This window comes from Hemicordylus capensis, chromosome 2, assembly GCF_027244095.1.
Source record: "Hemicordylus capensis ecotype Gifberg chromosome 2, rHemCap1.1.pri, whole genome shotgun sequence".
Taxonomy (NCBI): Eukaryota; Metazoa; Chordata; class Lepidosauria; order Squamata; family Cordylidae; genus Hemicordylus; species Hemicordylus capensis.
The window spans coordinates 199,959,134-199,977,894 of record NC_069658.1 but is presented as its reverse complement, the minus strand read 5'-3'; the positions used below and the strand labels follow the sequence as shown (position 1 = coordinate 199,977,894).

The 18,761-nt window shown below is 45.9% G+C and overlaps 1 protein-coding gene across 17 annotated transcripts in view; it reads right to left on the bottom strand.

Annotated features, from left to right (window-relative positions):
* The window catches only part of SMUG1 (single-strand-selective monofunctional uracil-DNA glycosylase 1), a 147,950-nt gene that overhangs the window by 19,208 nt on the left and 109,981 nt on the right, over positions 1-18,761 (bottom strand). For 10 of the 17 annotated variants that reach the window (XM_053296966.1, XM_053296964.1, XM_053296968.1 and 7 more), the window contains one exon: positions 11,039-11,176. Coding sequence is in view for 1 of the 17 variants with exons in the window: in XM_053296980.1 (XP_053152955.1) it covers positions 3,528-3,563 (36 nt within the window). In the remaining 16 variants the exon portion in view is untranslated. Of the gene's footprint in view, positions 1-3,527; positions 3,750-11,038; positions 11,177-15,717; positions 15,849-15,900; positions 16,056-17,505; positions 17,615-18,761 lie in introns of those variants that run through there. The other 7 variants (XM_053296971.1, XM_053296978.1, XM_053296975.1 and 4 more) reach the window with 7 other exon arrangements.

The following is an 18,761-nucleotide window of genomic DNA, read 5'->3' as shown; positions in this document are numbered from 1 at the left end:
CAGTGTGGGCCAATCAGAAACGTCACCATAAACCTTCACAACATGTGGGCCATCTTGTTTAAGGAAAGGGGAAAGGAAAGGACAGCTGGGACATCCACAATGCTTCCCTCCACCAACCTTGTAAGTTGCAGCAGAAACGAAGGAGGGGGTAAGAAGGTTGTGACTGAGGTGAAGTTGTGACTGAGGTGAAGTTGTGACTGAGGTGAAGTTGACAAGTTCCCCCAGCCTTTCATTTTCACCCAAGCTGGGCAGGAGTGAACTTGGCAAGTCTTCTGCCTTACTCTGTCAGTTCCACAGAAGGCAAAATACAGGAGTCAGCGAAGGCAGTTGTGCTGGGGCAGGTAATGTGGAACATAACAGGTAATGTGGAAAAGGGGGGTCCCACACTGCCATCAACCAGGTCATTATTTATTTACAGGGTTCACCCCACAATTTGACAAGTGTCTTGAGGTCACTTGCCAAACAGTGGGGTAAATCCTGTAAATGAATACAATTAAATCACTTTAGAAACATGCTAAACAATAGACAAAAGATAAAAACAAAACAAAATAAAAGATAAAACAGCAAACAAGCAAAAAGATTTTTTTTTTAATGGCAAACAAAACTAGTAAACCTATCCTAGCACCAAAAAGATACCAATGAGAGTACTAGGTAGATATGCCTAAGGATGGTGTAGCGTGGTATAGTGGTTAGAGTGCTGGACTAGGACCGGGGAGACTCGAGTTCAAATCCACATTCAACCATGATACTTGCTGGATGACTCTGGGCCAGTCACTTCTCTCTCAGCCTAACCTACTTCACAGGGTTGTTGTGAGAAGAAACCTAAGTATGTAGTACACCGCTCTGGGCTCCTGGGAGGAAGAGTGAGATATAAAATGTTAAAAAATAAAAATAAAAATGGAGCTCCAGAGTTTGGATGCCACCACAGAAAATATCTTCTCTCCAGGAGCCAGCCACCTCATTCCTCAAGGTGGGGGAACAGAGAAGGATCTATGAGGATGATGCATCCTAGTCTGCTTCACAGTGTAGGATGGCATTGCCCAACGTGCCCTTTTAATTTCAGTACAATTACTTTGAATAATTTTCCTGATCATTTCAGCCATTGAACACAATTTCTGAATTAACTGTATGTATGTACAGATCTATACATGCATACACTGTGTGGAGTCTGTATGCATGTTGAACATAACATGTGAACAGGGCTGCTGAGAAATATAACAGAGTGGGAAAGATCAGGGCAATATGGGGGAACACAGGAGGAGGAAGGAAGGGGTGTCCAGAGCAGCCAGATAAGTTATGACTAGCTCTGTTATACAACAGGATTTGATACATTTCATTGGCTGCTGCTGCTGCTGCTGCAGAAAAGACTCATCCACCATCTCTTTAAAAGTGTCAGCCTACAGGTAAGCTTATATTAGAACACCTGCTCTCCCACCCATCCTTGAAGCAAATCTCTGAGGATTTGCTTACTGGGGTAGAATGGAGGATTTAAATGGCATATCCATGCAGTGAGGTCCTTCACACAATCAAAAACTGTGTTCTACCCAGGTTTAGGAGCTGTGTGTGCTCCTAATTTTTGGTTACGTGGAAGCAAGAATGGAGGAAAACTTGGGTGATTGTGTGGAAGCGAGGTAAGAGGAAAACCTGAGTAACTTTGCCTCCTATCCTGATATGCACAGATATGTCCAGAGATAAGCTACCAGAATAGCCACCATTTCCTTTCTCCTCCTTACACCCAAAATCTTGAAAGGTGAAATCAGTCCAGAGACAAGCCAGCTGTACTCTCAAGTTTGCTTGATATGTTTCAGGAATGGGAGGAGAGAAGAAGATGGATCAGTGACAGCCTTTCAACAAGCTATTTGCAGGCAGGGTGAGAAGAGGCATCTGTTGCATGGCGTGGGGACGAACCACTACTGCTTGCATTCAACAGGGTTCAAGAGAGTCTCAGACTTCTTGCTGGAGTACTTATCCCTGAGAACTGAGCAAAGAGGCACCTTCCAAAGTGGTGACTATCTTAAATTTAGCAGGGGAAGATCAACTGTCTCTATCCAACCCCAGCACAGCATTTCTCCAATGGTTATTGCTGGAGTCTATCTTATGTCTATTTTTAGATTGTGAGCCCTTTGGGAGCAGGGAATCATCTCATTAGTTTATTCCTTATTTTTCTATGGAAACTTCTTTGAGAACTTTTGTTGAAAAGTGGAATAGAAATATTTGTAGTAGCACCTATACTTTTTTACCAGCTTGAACTAGTACAGTCAGATAGCTTCCATAAGACAAGCCTAGCCCAATAAGTCTTCAGCCATATTAAAAAGTGATAAAATTATGGCATTAAGCATAAAATTCAACCTCCTGAAAATCTCAGCCTTCTTTTCTTTCTTTTTAGAGGCAGTTTCTAAGCTGCATAATTGCAAAAACATGCTTGAAAGTTGTATGGCTAATGCTTGATGAAATCTTATAAACCAAAGCCCCATTCACACTTTATGTTCAGCACTCATGTGTCGAGCATACAGTGTACACAAATACAGTGATTCACACACTATGTTGAACATAGATACAGCAGCACACTTCCTATCTGTACCATGCTTTTGAAGGGCCTGAACCCAGGTTCACTTTTTAAATGAATGCAGGTACAGTCATTCACACAGACACATGTACGGGCACAGATGTACAAACACATGTACAGATATCCACACACTCTTACAGCATAAGCCCTCTTCAGATGTTATCAGTTGAGCAGCACTCATGCTTACAGTGGGGAAAGCAGGGCAGGAATGACGCTGCCACTCACCCCTCCCACCTGACAAACACACAGAGTGGAGTTTATCTGTGAGCATGTTCACTGGTGAATCCATGAGCTGCAACCTGAGATCCCTCAATTCTTTTCCAATCTATAATATTTAGTCAGCAATTGCCCAGTCTGATGTTGCTCAGATCTCTCTGCAATCTGGTGCAAGAGATCGAACAGATGTCAAGGTAAAAACCACAAGGAAACAAAGAGGAAGAAATCAGAGAAGAATTGATGGAAGGGAAACAGTTGGCAGCAGCTAAGCTCCAAACAACCAGGGTAGGCATTGGAGAGTGGTTTGAAGGCTAAATAGCTAAATTCAAAAGGGATGTGTCAGGCAGCAGTTACCAGCCAGCATCAGCAGCAGAGGAACCTCCATATTCGGGCACAGTATACCTCAGATTAACAGATACTGGGGATAAAGAACAGGAAACAGCTACCTCCATTAGGCCTTCCTTGTGAGCTTCCCCGGAGCATTTTAGCTGCTCACCCCTGGGGACAAAAGAGCTAACTAGATGGACATGCGCCTTTTATATGACCCAGCACGGATTCTTTTAATGTTCGAGGGTGCTTCCTATTCTGCCCGAAGGGAAAATAGCGTTGTAAGCCATAAGCAGAGCGAACGGACCTTCCCCACTTCCATTCTTCTCGCGATCCGCAGCCCCTTGTTCCCTTTCCACCCACATCCCATTATTTTATCCCCCTTCCCACCACTGTCTGTCCTTCTGCTATAACTTACCTGCAGTCCCGGATTCAAGCTACCTTCTTCGCGCATTTCCTCTGCAATGACTGCTGGGAGTTGTTGTCTTTTTCCCTCCCCCCACGAGGTACCCCGGCTAGCTACGCGAGCTGTTCCTTCCTGACACTACAACTCCCAGTGTCCACCGAAAGGAAAAGGCGGGCCTATGGGATTTCTGGGAGATGTAGTTTGTATGCTAAACGAGCAGCACGAGAGACTTATTGCGTCTGAGTGAATGGGCTATTATCTTGTATGTAAATAATGGCGGAGCGTGCACCTGAGCATGTGCCGAGTGCCCGTTCCTCAATTGCCCCCTCACGTATCGGGATAAAGGGGAAATTCTACTAGGTCCGATTCCTTTACCAGCAACATCGTGTTCTCTCCTCTCCTCCCACTCCCCACCTAGTTTATCCATCCGGCTTGAGGAACGGGTCCTAGAAATAAAGCCCGAGAGTGGTCTGGTTGTTAGGGCGAGGGAGTGCGGGTGTGTGGGGCAGGACTTGAAAGTTTCGATCAAGGCGGCAGCCATTACACACGCTAACTGAACCAGCCAGTCCGGTTGAACACACTGGGGTTTAATCGCAGGGGACACGATGTAGCCGCCGTGCAGTCTCTCTGACAGTGCACACTGTCCATGTTAACTCGGAAGTGGGTTCAATACGTATACGTGGGATTCCGGGACGTAACAAGGTCGGAGAGGACCCTGGGACAAGAAGTAAAGAATTCCCATTGAATTCAATAGGATTTATTCCCAAGGAAGCGTGTGCATAGAATTGCAACCATGTGAACGGATTAACGGAATATATTATTTTGGGCTGCCTCCTAGACATGCTTGGAAGAAGTCCCACCAAATCAATGCGACTAGTTTTGGACTGTATAACAATTATTTTATTTTTATTATTCTTTATTCGATTTCTATACCGCCCTTCCAAAAATGGCTCAGGGTGGTTTACACGGAGAAATAACAAACAAATAAGATGGAACCCTGTCCCCAGGGGGCTCACAATCTAAAAAGAAACTTAAGATCGATACCAGCCACAGTCACTGGAGGTCCTGTGCTGGGGGTGGATAGGGCCAGTTACTCTCCCCCTGCTAAATAAAGAGAATCACCACATTAATAGGTGCCTCTTTGCCAAGTTAGCAGGCAATGCTAACCTCTTTCACTTTTTGAAAAGAAAAGCCGCTCTAAGAGGCCATTTTGAGCCAAGATACCAAAGTAGTAGGGAAGGGGTGCTTAATCCTTTTCACTCAAATTATCCCTTGCCCGATCCCCCGCAACCCACTGGATTCTAGACATGTTTGTAAAGGTAGATGCACAGAATCCTGTGAGAAGAAAAGTCAGTTCTGGGGGTACAATTTGAGCAAGAAAGCAACCAAGGAAAGGATTAAACACTTTCTGCCCGATCGCTGCACTTGTCACTCCTCTGCTCATAAATCCTCCTCTCTTGATGCTACTTTTCATTTTCTTAAGAAAATTGCCATTGTGGCCAATGATGGAACCATTTAAGCCATCCTGATGTCTGTGTGATCTACTGTGCTGGCAATTACACCTTCTAAGCATCCTCTGCTGGGGGTGGGTAATTTTGCAACCTCAGTACAACAAGTGGATTGCTGAGATCCTTCCAATGTAAAGATGCAGCAAAATCACCCACTGAACAGAAAATGCCATTTATGAGAGAGTGTGGTGTAACGGATCGGTGTTCAAATCCCCACTCAGCCATGACGCTCATTGAGTGTCCTTGAACCAGTTTCCTCTAAGCCTAACTTCTGTCACAGAGCTGTTGTGGGTGTAGAAAGTGGGGACATGCATACCACCCTGAACTCCTTGGAAGGAGGGTAGGATAGAAATGTAATTAATTAATAAATGAATGAATGAAAAAATAAATACTGGTCTTCCAATCAGTAAATAGGCCTGGCCTAAATAGTGACTCAATGTCATAGAAACATAAGGAGTGCGCTCTGCTGAAAGTGAGCAGTCCTTATCTTTACACTCTAAAAGTAAACCTTTTTCTTATCTAAGTGTGCCTTATTACTAGCTGAGCTTATTCTGCCCAGCTCCGAGAAGCCTCCCTGTTTACAGCTGCATCTCCAGGCTTGGAGATTGCACTTTTGCTGTGTTCAGGAGGTGCACCACAATATGAGCTCCCAGTTTATGTTATACATGGGGACAAGTCACTTAGTTGGCAGTGGACTGTTCACCCCTAGATTTGGGCTGCAAGTAACACAAATTGCAAAGGGGATTAGCTTCACACACCCTCTCCCTATGTGAGGGCCTGGCTAAGCAGACTCCAGAACTAGGTATTGCAAGTTATCTGGCATCCGAGGTCATTTGGGACTTAGGATGAACTCCCCATATCCTCTCCCAAGAGAGATAACACCTGATGCAATTAGATGAGGAAGGGAAGGCAGATAAGACAAGTGCAGCAGCAGACTCCCTCACAATAGGGATGAGTCAGTGACATAACTTTAAAAAGGTGCCCATCGAAACTTTGGATAGAATTATTGGGAGAGTCAGTCCCAGCACAGGATATTCTTTTGATGCACCTGCATACTCTACTTTTCATTACAATCAGCCTTGCATTCAATAGACAATTCACACAACTTCCTACTCAGGAAGGACGATCAGACAGAATTCATTCCGAAAAAGCCTGTCTGGACTCCCCTATTTAGCAGAGCATGACAATAGAAAAAGTGCCCCTAAGGCACGTTTTGGGATATACGTTTCCTCAAGCCCCTGACTCGTTCCCCTCTCTATCTTCCTGGGGACTCCATCTTTGTGCTCTCTCAGACCTTTCTCTGGAGACTCCACTGCAATAAGGACTTCAGCAGAGCACCTTGGTATGTCCCTCTCTATTGAGGCCACCTGAGCTGAAATCACTACCTGCCTGGCCAATTCGCTGCCCTCACACCGAGGCTCACCTCATTGTGCCTGGTTTTAGATCGGCCCCCCTGCTGATCTATCCAGCTGGCCTCACGCTGGAACTCTCCTGAGGAACCACACACTAACTCCTTCAACTCTCCTGCTCCCCACTTTGCCTCCCTGGACAGACTCTAGTCCCCAGGTGCCCAAGTCGGATCTTCATGAGGACAGGTGGTATAGCCTCTTGCCCGGCTCCTTCAGAGCTGAATCTACCCTTTTCTCTTATTTCTGAAACCTTACCCCCACCCCCATCCTAAAGTAACTCTCTCTAGCTCACCTGGGAATTTACACATAATTTGGAACTTCAAGCTAAATGTGCATTACAATAGTCTGTTTTTAAACATACTTGTATTGCTTTTGCATTAGGACCACCTAGTAAGTCTTACTACTTTTATTATTTTTCTTTCAATAAACTCCTTTTGTTAATTAAAACCTCTCTCCCAAGCCGGTTTTCTTGAGTTTGGACGCTTGCACAAATTAAAACTGCTTGGAACTGTGTCCCCTTTTGAGCTAAATTCCCCACATTCGCCCAAACTGGGGATGTTGTTGACCAATCATCCCCAAGGCAGTTCCAACAACAGCCTCCAATTTTAATTCAGAAATCAGAAATGTGCAACCAGTGTTAACACACACATGACCATATGGTAACCTAAAGCTGAATTGCTTCCTCACTGCAAGATTCATTGCTTGCCATTCTAAATTGGCCCTTGCACCTGATTCTGTCTGGGCTTTGCCTTGTGCAACAGACTGTTGGACTGGGACAGGTGCCCTAAATATTGGGCACAGCTGATCTGAACCTGAAAAATGATTGGAAAATCCTATGGGGAAAGCAGTTTTAATATACCAAAGGCGTTCACATATGAATAATTCAGTTATTGTTGCTAAACTGGGTTCGAGTTGCCCCTCCAACTCAGGACGATACAGCAGCCCTCATTCTCCAAACATCATCAAAATGGAGAGGATCCAGAGAATGGAAACATGTTGATCGGCACATACTTCCTCTTTCCCCTTGCATTCCAGAATCATACCCCTCCCCACCTGATAACAAGCAGGAGTGAATGGATCTCATTATTGCTTCTGTCAACACTCAGGCCTTATCGGTTCTGTTGTAAGAGACGCCAGCTCCGTTCCCTCCCCAGACACGGCCCCTTGTGCGTGGGTTGCTCACAATAAGTAGGTGCTTAAAGGATCAGAGCGGCGATTCACTCCGAGACACAAATATTTTGAAGGTGTAGATACCCTCCTGGCCTCTCTTGAGCAGTGCCTCCTGGCTTGTGCCATCCCAAGTAATGACAGGCCTTCTAAGCAACAGAACATCTGGCTGAGGGCAAGTCCAGTGGAAGAGCAGATGCTCGGCCTGCTGCAGAATGTCTCAGGTTCAGGCCCTGCATCTCCAGTTCAAGGGGTCTCCAGTAACAGGGCTGGGAAAGACCTCCATCTGAGTCCTCAGAAGGCTGTTGTCCATCAGAGTAGGCAGTGCAGCGCTCAACAGACCCCCAGTCTACCGCGGCATAAGGTAGCTTCATGTGTCAAAAGTTGGAATCACAGAGTCTGAACAGAGCCCACGCCCCTGTCCCAGTATGCTGCACAAACATCCTAGACCAGTGCCTGTGTGTCTATCACTCTTCTGAAGACCTCCAAGGGCTCCTTGGACTGAGCTCCAGCCATCTTTTAGCTCTGGACTCTGCAGTATCCAGCACTGGCTCTTGCACGGTTTCATAATGGTCAATACATTTCAAATCAGCATTGGCTCTTTTGTAATTTTGTATTGGTCAATAAGTGTCAAAACAGCTTGCAGACCTATCTTCAGACATCCCTGTTTGATTCTGGAACTCAGCCTGCAAAGAGCATTGGAGAGTCTAAATTCCCCGTTTGACGAGACATCAAGATCAGAGCCAATCTTGGACATGTCGGTGGCTAAATCAAAGAAAGTGACCCAAGATGGTGGTCTGTGGCTAACCTGTTACTTCACCAGCTGTCATCCATTCCAGGGAGTCACCTGTGGCTGCGGCCACCTTTTGCCTGGGCTGGTTGCTCTTGCCTAGACCCTCAGCAGGGCGTCAAGCAGTGTGTGTTAGTTAAGCTACCAGCATGCCTTGTCTGTTGTTTGCCTCTTGTAACCTCTTTTTAAATAAGCCCCAAAGCCCTCTCTCCAGCAATTCCCAGAAACATCAGGAGGAAATGACAGGGTGAAAGTTCAACTACCCAATGGTTATAAATGAACTGTTGCCAAAAAATCAATACGGCATCCTGAGCGCAACTGACACCAATCCAGCTCTGCACAGCAATAGAAAAGGACTGGTGCACAGATGAATGCATGGGCCAGGCCTCAGGCTTACTTAGGGGACTTGAGCTAGCCCCATGCGCACACATCGGCAATAGGGGAGATAATATCACTGACCTACCTTACAGGGTTGCTGTAAAGGTTGCCGAGATATGAGAAATGCTCAGAATACTCACGTGTAGTATAAATTTGCTAAGATGTACTGCTACTAATAAATAATCGAATATGCACCCCACTTCAGCCATGTATGTAAGACCAGTCCTAGATAGGGTTGCCAAATGAACTAAGACTCAGCCCTGAGATACAAAGGGTGGAGCAGAAGAGCTAAGGTGTGGCGACTGATAGATTCAGTGGGCAGAGCCTGGTGGGAGCAAAAGGTGGCACCTGGGGGCCGTGACTGGGGGGAAGAGCTCGACAGTGCCTGGTTCCTCAAAGTGGCTATGAGATCGAAGAAATGACCAAAGCTCTCAAGCCAAGCAGATAATAGCCTTGCCCAGCCCGGATTCTGTACCTTCTGCTCCTGGAGACTGCAAGAAGAAACCCAAACCCTAAAACAGGGTTTCCCAACCTGTGGTACTCCAGATGTTGCTGAACTACAACTCCCATCATCTGCAGCTGCAATTTATTGAGGCTGTGGGTGATGGGAGTTGTAGTTCAGCAACATCTGGAGTACCACAGGTTGGGAAGCCCTGCTGTAAAACTTGAGGCCAAGCCGTTCTATCAAACATATCCCCCAAATGCAAATATTGTTATTGGTTGAAACAGGGAGGAGAGAAAGGTTGATCTCCTCTAAAAAATGTCTGAATAGGCTTATTTGCATGTTGCTTAGTCACTTCGGATTTGACTAGACTCAAAACTACTTGTGAAATAATGTTCAGTAGATATGCTTCCACTTTTCCCTGAGCAGTTCACATAGCCTATATATGGGTTCTTAGATGGCCTCTCATCCAGGTATCAGCCAGTCATGGCCCAGTGGGCTTAGCTTCCAAGATGGAACTACATCAGGCAACTGGTCATAGGGCAGCCAGATGCAGAGGAAGGTATGTTTTCTGTACCTTTTATAGTTGTGCAGAAGAATTTTGGAAGGTGCAGCTTGTTGTCATGAATATACAAGAGCCACATTAACAGAACTTCCCCAACTATTAAACGTACAGGAGCCATGTTTCCTTTCAATTTGGGAACACTTAACTTCTTATCATTCTTCAGGTCCTGAAAAACTGGGTCCTAATAAAAACTTTATTATTATTCATAAGTGTTAACAAGCCAGTGTGGTGTAGTGGTTAGAGTGCTGGACTAGGACCGGGGAGACGCGAGTTCAAATCCCCATTCAGCCATGATATTTGCTGGGTGACTCTGGGCCAGTCACTTCTCTCTCAGCCTAACCTACTTTACAGGGTTGTTGTGAGGAGAAACTTAAGTATGTAGTACACCGCTCTGGGCTCCTTGGAGGAAGAGCAAGATATTAAATGTAAAATAATAATAACAACAACAATAATAACAACAGTAAAAATAATGTAACAGTTACAGCACACATTACAATAATATATATATAACACCATATGTAGCTAAACCATATTTAGATTATCTCTAGTCAATCAACCAAATATTTAGTTAATTGCAACAGGTCGTACACACAACATGTTTAGCCGGGGGGGCTGTGGGGGGGACGACAGGAGCACTCCTCCCTTCTCCCCAGATGACCTTTTCTCCGTGGGCTGCACAGCTCAAGTGCCCACACAATCCACACTGCTCCTGGCAGCATGGGCATCCCAGAGACCGGGAAAACACAGCCTGGCCTCCAGATATCCCTGAATGCCTGCAGCCTGAGCAGACACACAGTCAGGGACCCGGGAAGAAGGGCTCATGCCCTTCTACCCAGGTAAAAGCTCAGGTAAAAGCCCTGGGCTTGGCTACCCGACAGGGCAGTGCTGGGATCGGCTGCGATCCCAACACTTCACATGAGCAGCCCTACCCCGGTAGGACTGTGCAGACCCAGGTAGGGCTGCTCATGTGAACGACCTCTATTTGCATTATATCTATTCAATCCCACAAATATTTTGTTAACTGCTTATTTTGATAATGCAGATAGGTCTGTCTGCACAGATAGGTAGATAATGCAGATAATGTTGTCTTGTACTGCATCCTTCCAAAATAGGATCAAAATACTCAATTTAAAACGATGAAGCAGTGACTTATTTGTTGTCTTTCCGGACTTGATTAGTTGGGTTAACTGAGTACATCGTGTCTCAAATTTGGAAACACCTTCTGATAGAAAGACGGGGGGTTTGCTTCCCCTCCCCCTCTCACCTCTATTTGTGTTGTTGTTGTTCCATCATTCCAGCTCCTGAGAAACAGGAAGGGTTAAGGTTTTCTTCCAGCCGCTGCATGGAAATCGCTTCCCCCACCTTCTCTGGTTGCCTTGTGCAGAGGGCTCCATCTATTGGCCTGAGGAAGGGAATGGATTAGGAACGCACACAGCATCTGCTAGGCCTGATGCAGCCCAGCAGCACATTCCAGGGGGCTGTCTCTTGGCAGATGTGCTAGTTGGCTCGTATCTACATTACATGCATACAAGCACACGCATGCATATTTCACATATGGGTTTTAAAAATTATTCTCATACATTTACAAAATTACAATTAATAGTTTCATCACAATAATTCCCTTATACATATTTATTTTTAAAACCTAAAATGCTAATACTTTCTATAAGTGGAATAGCTCAAAAATACAAGCTCAACCCAATACTGAGCACCAACTATTTGCCCAGTACTGGGAGTGGGGGTGTGTGGATTATTGCATCCAGTATCTTTATATATCTCGGCTTCTTTGAACTTTGCAATAATGTCAGTTTATAGCATCTCATATGCCCAACATTTGATTTCTCATTTCCTCTGAGAAGATCTGTGGCACAATCACCTAACCATTGCAAGACTGACAGCATCATCCATTGCAAGCATCACTGCATCATTCAGCAGATTAATTGCAAGCATCACAGCAGTCGGCAGGCATCAGGTGGTTCGGGTTGCCATCTAGTCAGAAAAAGCAGGTCTGGTCTGCTCTTGGCCTTTTAACAGAGGTCTGATTTGCAAAAATCTGCAGGCATACAGTAGCTGATTATCATATCTTCATGGTATGGGACACTCTTCATTACTGAGCAGCTGCAGCATAGCTTTAATTGAACAAAGGGGGACATAGGGACATAGCAATGTAGGAAGCTGCCATATACTGAGTCAGACCATTGGTCTATCTAGCTCAGTATTGTCTTCACAGACTGGCAGCGGCTTCTCCAAGGTTGTAGGGGACAAGAGCCACTGGGCCCCCGAGAAAGTGGGGTGGGAGTAGGGTTACCATATTCAAGCTTCCCAAATCCAGGTGGCCTAATTTGAATATTATGTAAATTATGCAGCAACTAATTTGCATTTATTTATTTATTTATTTTATTTGACAGATTTGTATAATTTCCCCTCCTGCTCTGCCCTCCCATGAGATCGGATCCAGAGTAAAATCCGGGCAATCCAGGCAGCACATTTGAAATCCATGTAAATCTGGGTGGAATTTAGCAGCCAGGTGGAGGAGCCAAAATCTGGGGGCTACCCTAAATCCCAAGGGACATGGCAACTCTAGGTGGGAGGGTGGGGACTGCTGGCTGGGTGGCATCTTGTTTTTCCCCTCACAGAAGAGAAGTGGGGCAAGGCCCATCTTCATTTTTTGTCCGAGGGCCAACTTTGCTGAACAGTACAGTCTGATAATTCACCTAATACTGAATCTTATCTGCCAGTGTTTGATACTTGTATTTCTTTTTATTTATTTGCTGCCTGATCTTGTGTGTTCAAGGTGTTGTACTTTAAACACTTGGGGGTGGAGAAATGAAATACTAAAAAAGTATTTTACAGCTAAAACAATGCTTCCCAAACTTAGTTCATAGCTAGTCAGACCTCACTGTTGTACAAGATGAACTGCTATGGCTGCATATTGCAGAAGATGCTCAGAAACGTTAGGTAAAACCTCTTGGAGAGAAGCCTATGCCTACCATTACTGACTTCATTAAGGAACCCCTGATAAGCTTCCAAAGAATATCAAGGTCCCTCAGAACTCACACTGAAAACTACTTACATGGATTTCTTACGTTTATATCCTGCCTTTCTTCCATCATGGAATTCAAGGTGGCATACATAAGGCTCCCAGAAGGTCCCCCATCCAGGTACTGACCACACCCAGCTCTGCTTAGCTTCAGCAAGGGGGCTGCATCATGTGCTCTCAGACCATGCCCCGGGGCCACACTACTGGGATCAGAACTACTAAGCCAAAATAACCCCATGCTTATCCTAAACCACCCAAGCCCACCTGATCTTTTATTACATATGGAAGGTTTCAGGAACTAGAGAATAATCTCCAATTCCTTTTTTAAGAACTCCACTGTCATGAGCACAATGGCTTAGACTCTTGGAATTCTAGACTCTCTGGATTCACTCCTGGAAGCCTGACACTACATGAAGAATTCCCAACTTGTTAGCAGTAGTCTCCTTAACAAGCTTCCCCCCCTCCCCCCAAAAGAGGATATTTCAATGGATATTACCTGCCATGTGACCCACCAAGGTTTATTTTAAGGTATTTATTACATGATCCTTCCTCCAAAGAACTTTTTGGGACAAAACAGAACTTTGATTTCTTCCAGAAGGGTCAGCAACTCATCAGCTTTCCAACAGGGTGCAGAATCTCCAGTCTCTTTGCACAGCCCACCCCCTTCTGATGGCCACCAGCCCTCTCAGACAAGGCTGGCCCTACCATGAAGCAGATTGGAGCAGGCTACTTCAGGAGGCAGTTTGTGGGCCAGCTGCCCACCCAGAACTCCCCACCCAGAACAAATGATGGATGGAAAGGAAGGCAAAATGGTATCTTGCTGCATTTTCTCTTCCCCTCCTAAAGCAAACGATGAAAATGAGGAGGGCGCAGCGGGCAAGCAAACTGCCTAGAGAGCAGGAGGCTGTTGGTTTGAATCCCCGCTGGTGTGTTTCCCAGAATATGGGAAACTCCTATATCGGGCAGCAGCAATATAGGAAGGTGCTGAAACACATCATCTCATACTGTGCAGGAGAAGGCAGTGGTAAACCACCCCTGTACTCTACCAAGAAAACCGCATGGCTCTGTGGTCACCAGGAGTTGACACCGACTCAACAGCACGACTTGAAAGAAGTCAGAAACTCCAGGTACAATCTTAAGAGGAGGAAAAGAAGGGGATGCTGCGCAGTGTTCTGCTTCTGTCAGCACGTCATGGCCGAGCACGGCTCCCAGGCACAGCGGACCCAGATACTTACTCTCTTCTCCCCTCCCCACCCCACCGCTTGCAAGGATCATTATCTTTCTGTAGTTCTTCCCTGTCAAGTCTAGTATAGAAGAGCATTTCCTTTGTACCACTGTCTGGCAATCTTAAAGCAAAGTCTTGATTGCCCAATTAACATAACGCCCAGTATGCCTTTGTTAAGGGAGGAAGAATCACAAAAATGTGTGTATCATGTATGTACTTCTTTTTAAATCCACCCCCACCCCACCCCCACCATTCATACTCAGTCCAACAGTTTGCTGCCTTCTCACTTCTCTGCATTAATCAACATCCCGCAGCTCCTTCTGTCCCTAGGTCCCTTGTCCAGACAGATTAACCCGTTAGCAGTTAGAACGGTGATGAGCATCCCATGGACAAAAAGAAGCTCAGCCAATGGCTTGTGTGGGGGAGGATGGGGCTCATTATAGGTTTTCTAACCAATATCTCAGAAAATTTCAGATTCTACAGCCCATGTCTATGTGACGAGATGAGGTTACTCTGTGTTTTCCTGGGATCTACCCTGAGGAGAGAGGTTGCTCTGATCACAATCTATGAGCACGCCGCTCCTTAAAGGTAGGCTGCCACCAGTTGAAGACTGATCTAAAGCCACTGACGGGGCTCAGATACAGCTTCAACATCCTAGAACTGCCTAGTTTAACAATTTAATAGTAGTGCATGGCCTTCCGAGGCATATGGGGAAGAGTTTTGCAGGAAGTAACCCTCCAGAACCTTTTAAACCAGACTGAAGCCACTTCTAAGTATATGTAGAGCCGGGTCTCACGATCAGTGAGACCCGGGTTTTGCAGCTAAGCGGGGAGAGCAGGCTAAGCCCGCTCTCCCCGCAGACGATCCAGGCGGGAGCCCTGGGCGGCCAAGTTGGCCGCCCACACGATTGCCAGCTCCGTGACGGAGCCAGCGGGGTCTGGGGAGCTCGGGGGCCATGTGGCCCCCAGAGGCTCCAGTATGCCCTGGGGAGTCCCCTGGAGTCAGGACGGAGGCAGCTTTTCACTCCCCTCTGGGTCTACTCATGAGTAACTGTTGTGCGGAGCCGCACCGTGGCTACTCACAATCTTCAAAACCAGGATTGCGGAGTGCTCGCTCCACAAACCTGGTTTTAGGGCAGGGGTATTTAGGCGGGTTACCCGCCTGGGCTCGCAGCCAAGCCCGGTGGTTCACACGATGGGGCGAAATCGGGCTAGCCTCCGCTAGCCCGATTTCACCCCGTCACGTGAATAGCCTCGTAATGTATTAAGAAACAAGGGTTTGCAAAGAGGCACCTTTTAAAAGTGGTGATTCTCTTTATTTAGTAGGATAAGAGCAACTGGCCTGACTGTTGCTGGTGTCTATCTTATGGTTCCTTCTTTAGATTGCGAGCCCTTTGGAGACACAAAAGGTTTACCTAAATATGTATATCTAGGTAAACCGCTTTGGGAACTTTTGTTGAAAAGCAGTAAGATAAAGGGTGCCGTCGAGTTGGTGTCAACCTCTGGCAACCACATAGCCCTGTGGTTGTCTTTGGTAGAATACAGAACAAAAATATGTATTGTATTCATATGAGGAATTGGGGAAAAGAGGGAAAACTGGAAGTAGAGAAAGGCACATGAGAATTCAAAAGAAAATATAAAAACATTAACTAAACTAAGTAACTAGTACTAAATTTTACCTTACTCTAGCAGTAGGCAGGAGAGCACTAATATCTACAGCTTCTCCCCTGGAACACCAGTTAGCAGATGGAAAATAGTGAACCCTGGCCCTCTATTTTTATAGCCATTACAGAGGGGAAAGGTGTCCTCCTCTTCCCAGGATAGACAGCTCTTGGATCCAATGATAATCTCTGATGTCTCACCTCTTTTGGGCCAGTTGGGATTTGAGATTTTCCCTCCAAACTGGAGGCTCCTCCTCCTTAATGGGCTTAAATGTACATGCCTAAGGGTGGGTCCGGGTTGAGCTGGTTACCAAGTGTGGAAAAAGGTTTAGGCCTGTACCTTGATAGCCCTGTCCCTGCAACAACAAAAGTAAAACTCAGTAACAAAAATTCCTCTGTAGCAAAAGAGAGGAATGTCCCCCATTCAGAGCCCTCGGGGTGGAGTGGAAGTATCAGGCATTCTTGGGCTAAGAGGGAGATCTGTGTTTCGTCACATTCTACCTTCATAAGAACAGCCCTGCTGGATCAGGCCCAAGGCCCATCCAGTCCAGCATTCTATTTTACACAGTGGTCCACCAGACGCCTCTGGGAAGCACACAGGCAAGAGCTGAGGGTATGCCCTCTTTGTTGCTCCCCTGCAACTGTTATTTGCAGTCAGCGTGGTGTAGTGGTTAGAGTGCTGGACTAGGACCGGGGAGACCCGGGTTCAAATCCCCATTCAGCCATGATACTAGCTGGGTGACTCTGGGCCAGTCACTTCTCTCAGCCTAGCCTACTTTACAGGGTTGTTGTGAAAGAGAAACTTAAGTACACCGCTCTGGGCTCCTTGGAGGAAGAGCGGAATATAAATGTAATAATAATAATAATAATTTGAGGCGTCTTGCCTCTGAAGTTGGGGGTGGCCTATAGCCACCAGACTAGTGGCCATTGATAGACCTGTCCTCCATTAATTTGTCTAAGCCCCTTTTAAAGCCATCCAAGCTAGTGGCCAGCACCACATCCCGTGGCAGAGAATTCCATAGATGCATTATGCACTGTATGAAAAGGTACTTCCTTTTGTTGGTCCTAAATTTCCTGGCCTTCAGTTTCATGGGATGACTTATGCACCCAGTTTGGCGAGATCCTTTTAGAGCTCCTCACAATCTGCTTTGGATTTCACTGTCCTAAAAGGTTTGGTGTCTTCTGCAGATTTGGCCACTTCACTGGTTACTCCTAGATCATTTGTGAACAAGTTAAAGACCACTGCTCCCATTGTCTAGTAACACATTTCCTTCCAGTCCTCTTATTATCACCCATAATGATTTTGTGGAGGACTTATTGATTTATTGGCTACTAGTCTTTTTATTTTGGCTACTAGACTAGTGACTATAGGCCACATCCAGCCTCGGAGTAAAGATGCCTCTCAAGACCAGTTGCAGGGGAGAAACAGCAGGAGAGAGGGCATGCACATACCTCTTGCCTGTGGGCTTCTCAGAAGCATCTGGCGAGCCACTGTGTGAAACAGGATGCTGGGCTAGATAGCCCTTGGGCCTGATCCAGCAGGGCTGTTCTTGTGTTCTTATGACTCTGGTCCTCCTAGGTTTTCTAGCTTGTTGGATTCTATCCCTTCTTTAATATACAGTGCTACTCCACCCCCAATCCACCCCTCCCTGTCCTTTCTGTAGCGCAGCATTTGTATCAGGGAATAACAGTGTCCCACCACTGTTTCTCAACACTCCACCAGGTTTCCATTATGCCCAGCTCACCCATCTTGGCTTGGAGGCTTCTAGCATTGGTATATAAACACTTATATGCCGGGTCTCTTACCTGGTGTTGGTGTGCGCTGTCTCCCTTACTGTCATTTGACCTTTCTGACCAGCTATCATGTGTTTCCATCTGCTCTACCCCGGTTCTATTCTGTCCTCCTTTGGTTTATCTGAAAAGTTTGCACCTCACACTTTAGGGGATTTTGCTTGCTAAATCAGAACCAAACACTTTTGTTGTTTTGCTTCTTAGTTTGTTCTCTTCTTTTTAAATTTGCAAATAATACCACTATTTTCCTACACAAATATGCATTTTGTGCTTTAATTTGCTATCTCGTCCATGTTCCTACAACCATGCTAAGTGCCCTATTCATCAAAAGACTGGTTTTGATACAGATTATTATGTTTTCCAACACTAATGCCTAGGCCAGGTTTAGACAACCTTGGCTCTCCAGTTGTTGCTGAACTACAACTTCCATCATCCCCAGCCACAATAGATTATGGCTGGGGACAATGGGAGTTGTAGTTCAACAAGAGCTGGAGAACCAAGGCTGCCTACCCCTGGCCTAGGCTCAGAGTGGTTTACACTTATGATCAGTGTTAATGTAAAAAATTGAGATGTTGCAATGGGGCGGGGGGGGGGTGGTAAACAAAGCTTGCTCTGTAAGAAAACCAACTTCACCCTTTCTTTACCCTCCCTACATATTCTTTTCAGGTGCCGCCACTGGGTAGCACCACTGATGTTTCTGACTATGATGACACTTAATGGAGAGAGGACATAATTAAGAGGCTGCTCTGGGCAGCTGGTCAAGATTCCAATGATATATAGGAAAAGCGGCAGTTTTAAAGAGCCAGCGTGGTGTAGTGGTTAGAGTGCTGGACTAGGACCAGGGAGACCCGAGTTCAAATCCCCATTCAGCCATGAGACTAGCTGGGTGACTCTGGGCCAGTCACTTCTCTCTCAGCCTAACCTACTTCACAGGGTTGTTGTGAGGAAAAACTCAAGTATGTAGTACACCGCTCTGGGCTGCTTGGAGGAAGAGCAGGATATGAAATGTAAATAATAATAATAATATTAATAATAATAAAATAGGTAGGTCCTGTGTCATCAATCCAAAACATGCATGTTTGTCTGATGTGCAGGAGTCACAACCTCTCTCTATGCAGAAAAAGTATAGCCATCTATTCCTGTGATTGGTTGGTGAGCTCAAATTAAGCCTTTGCTGCTACAAATGAAATAACAATTGCCATCATCCAGCCCTGTAGAGACCTGACACAAAGCAAGCAATTCAATGGCATGCTGGAGACTTAGCCCAATCT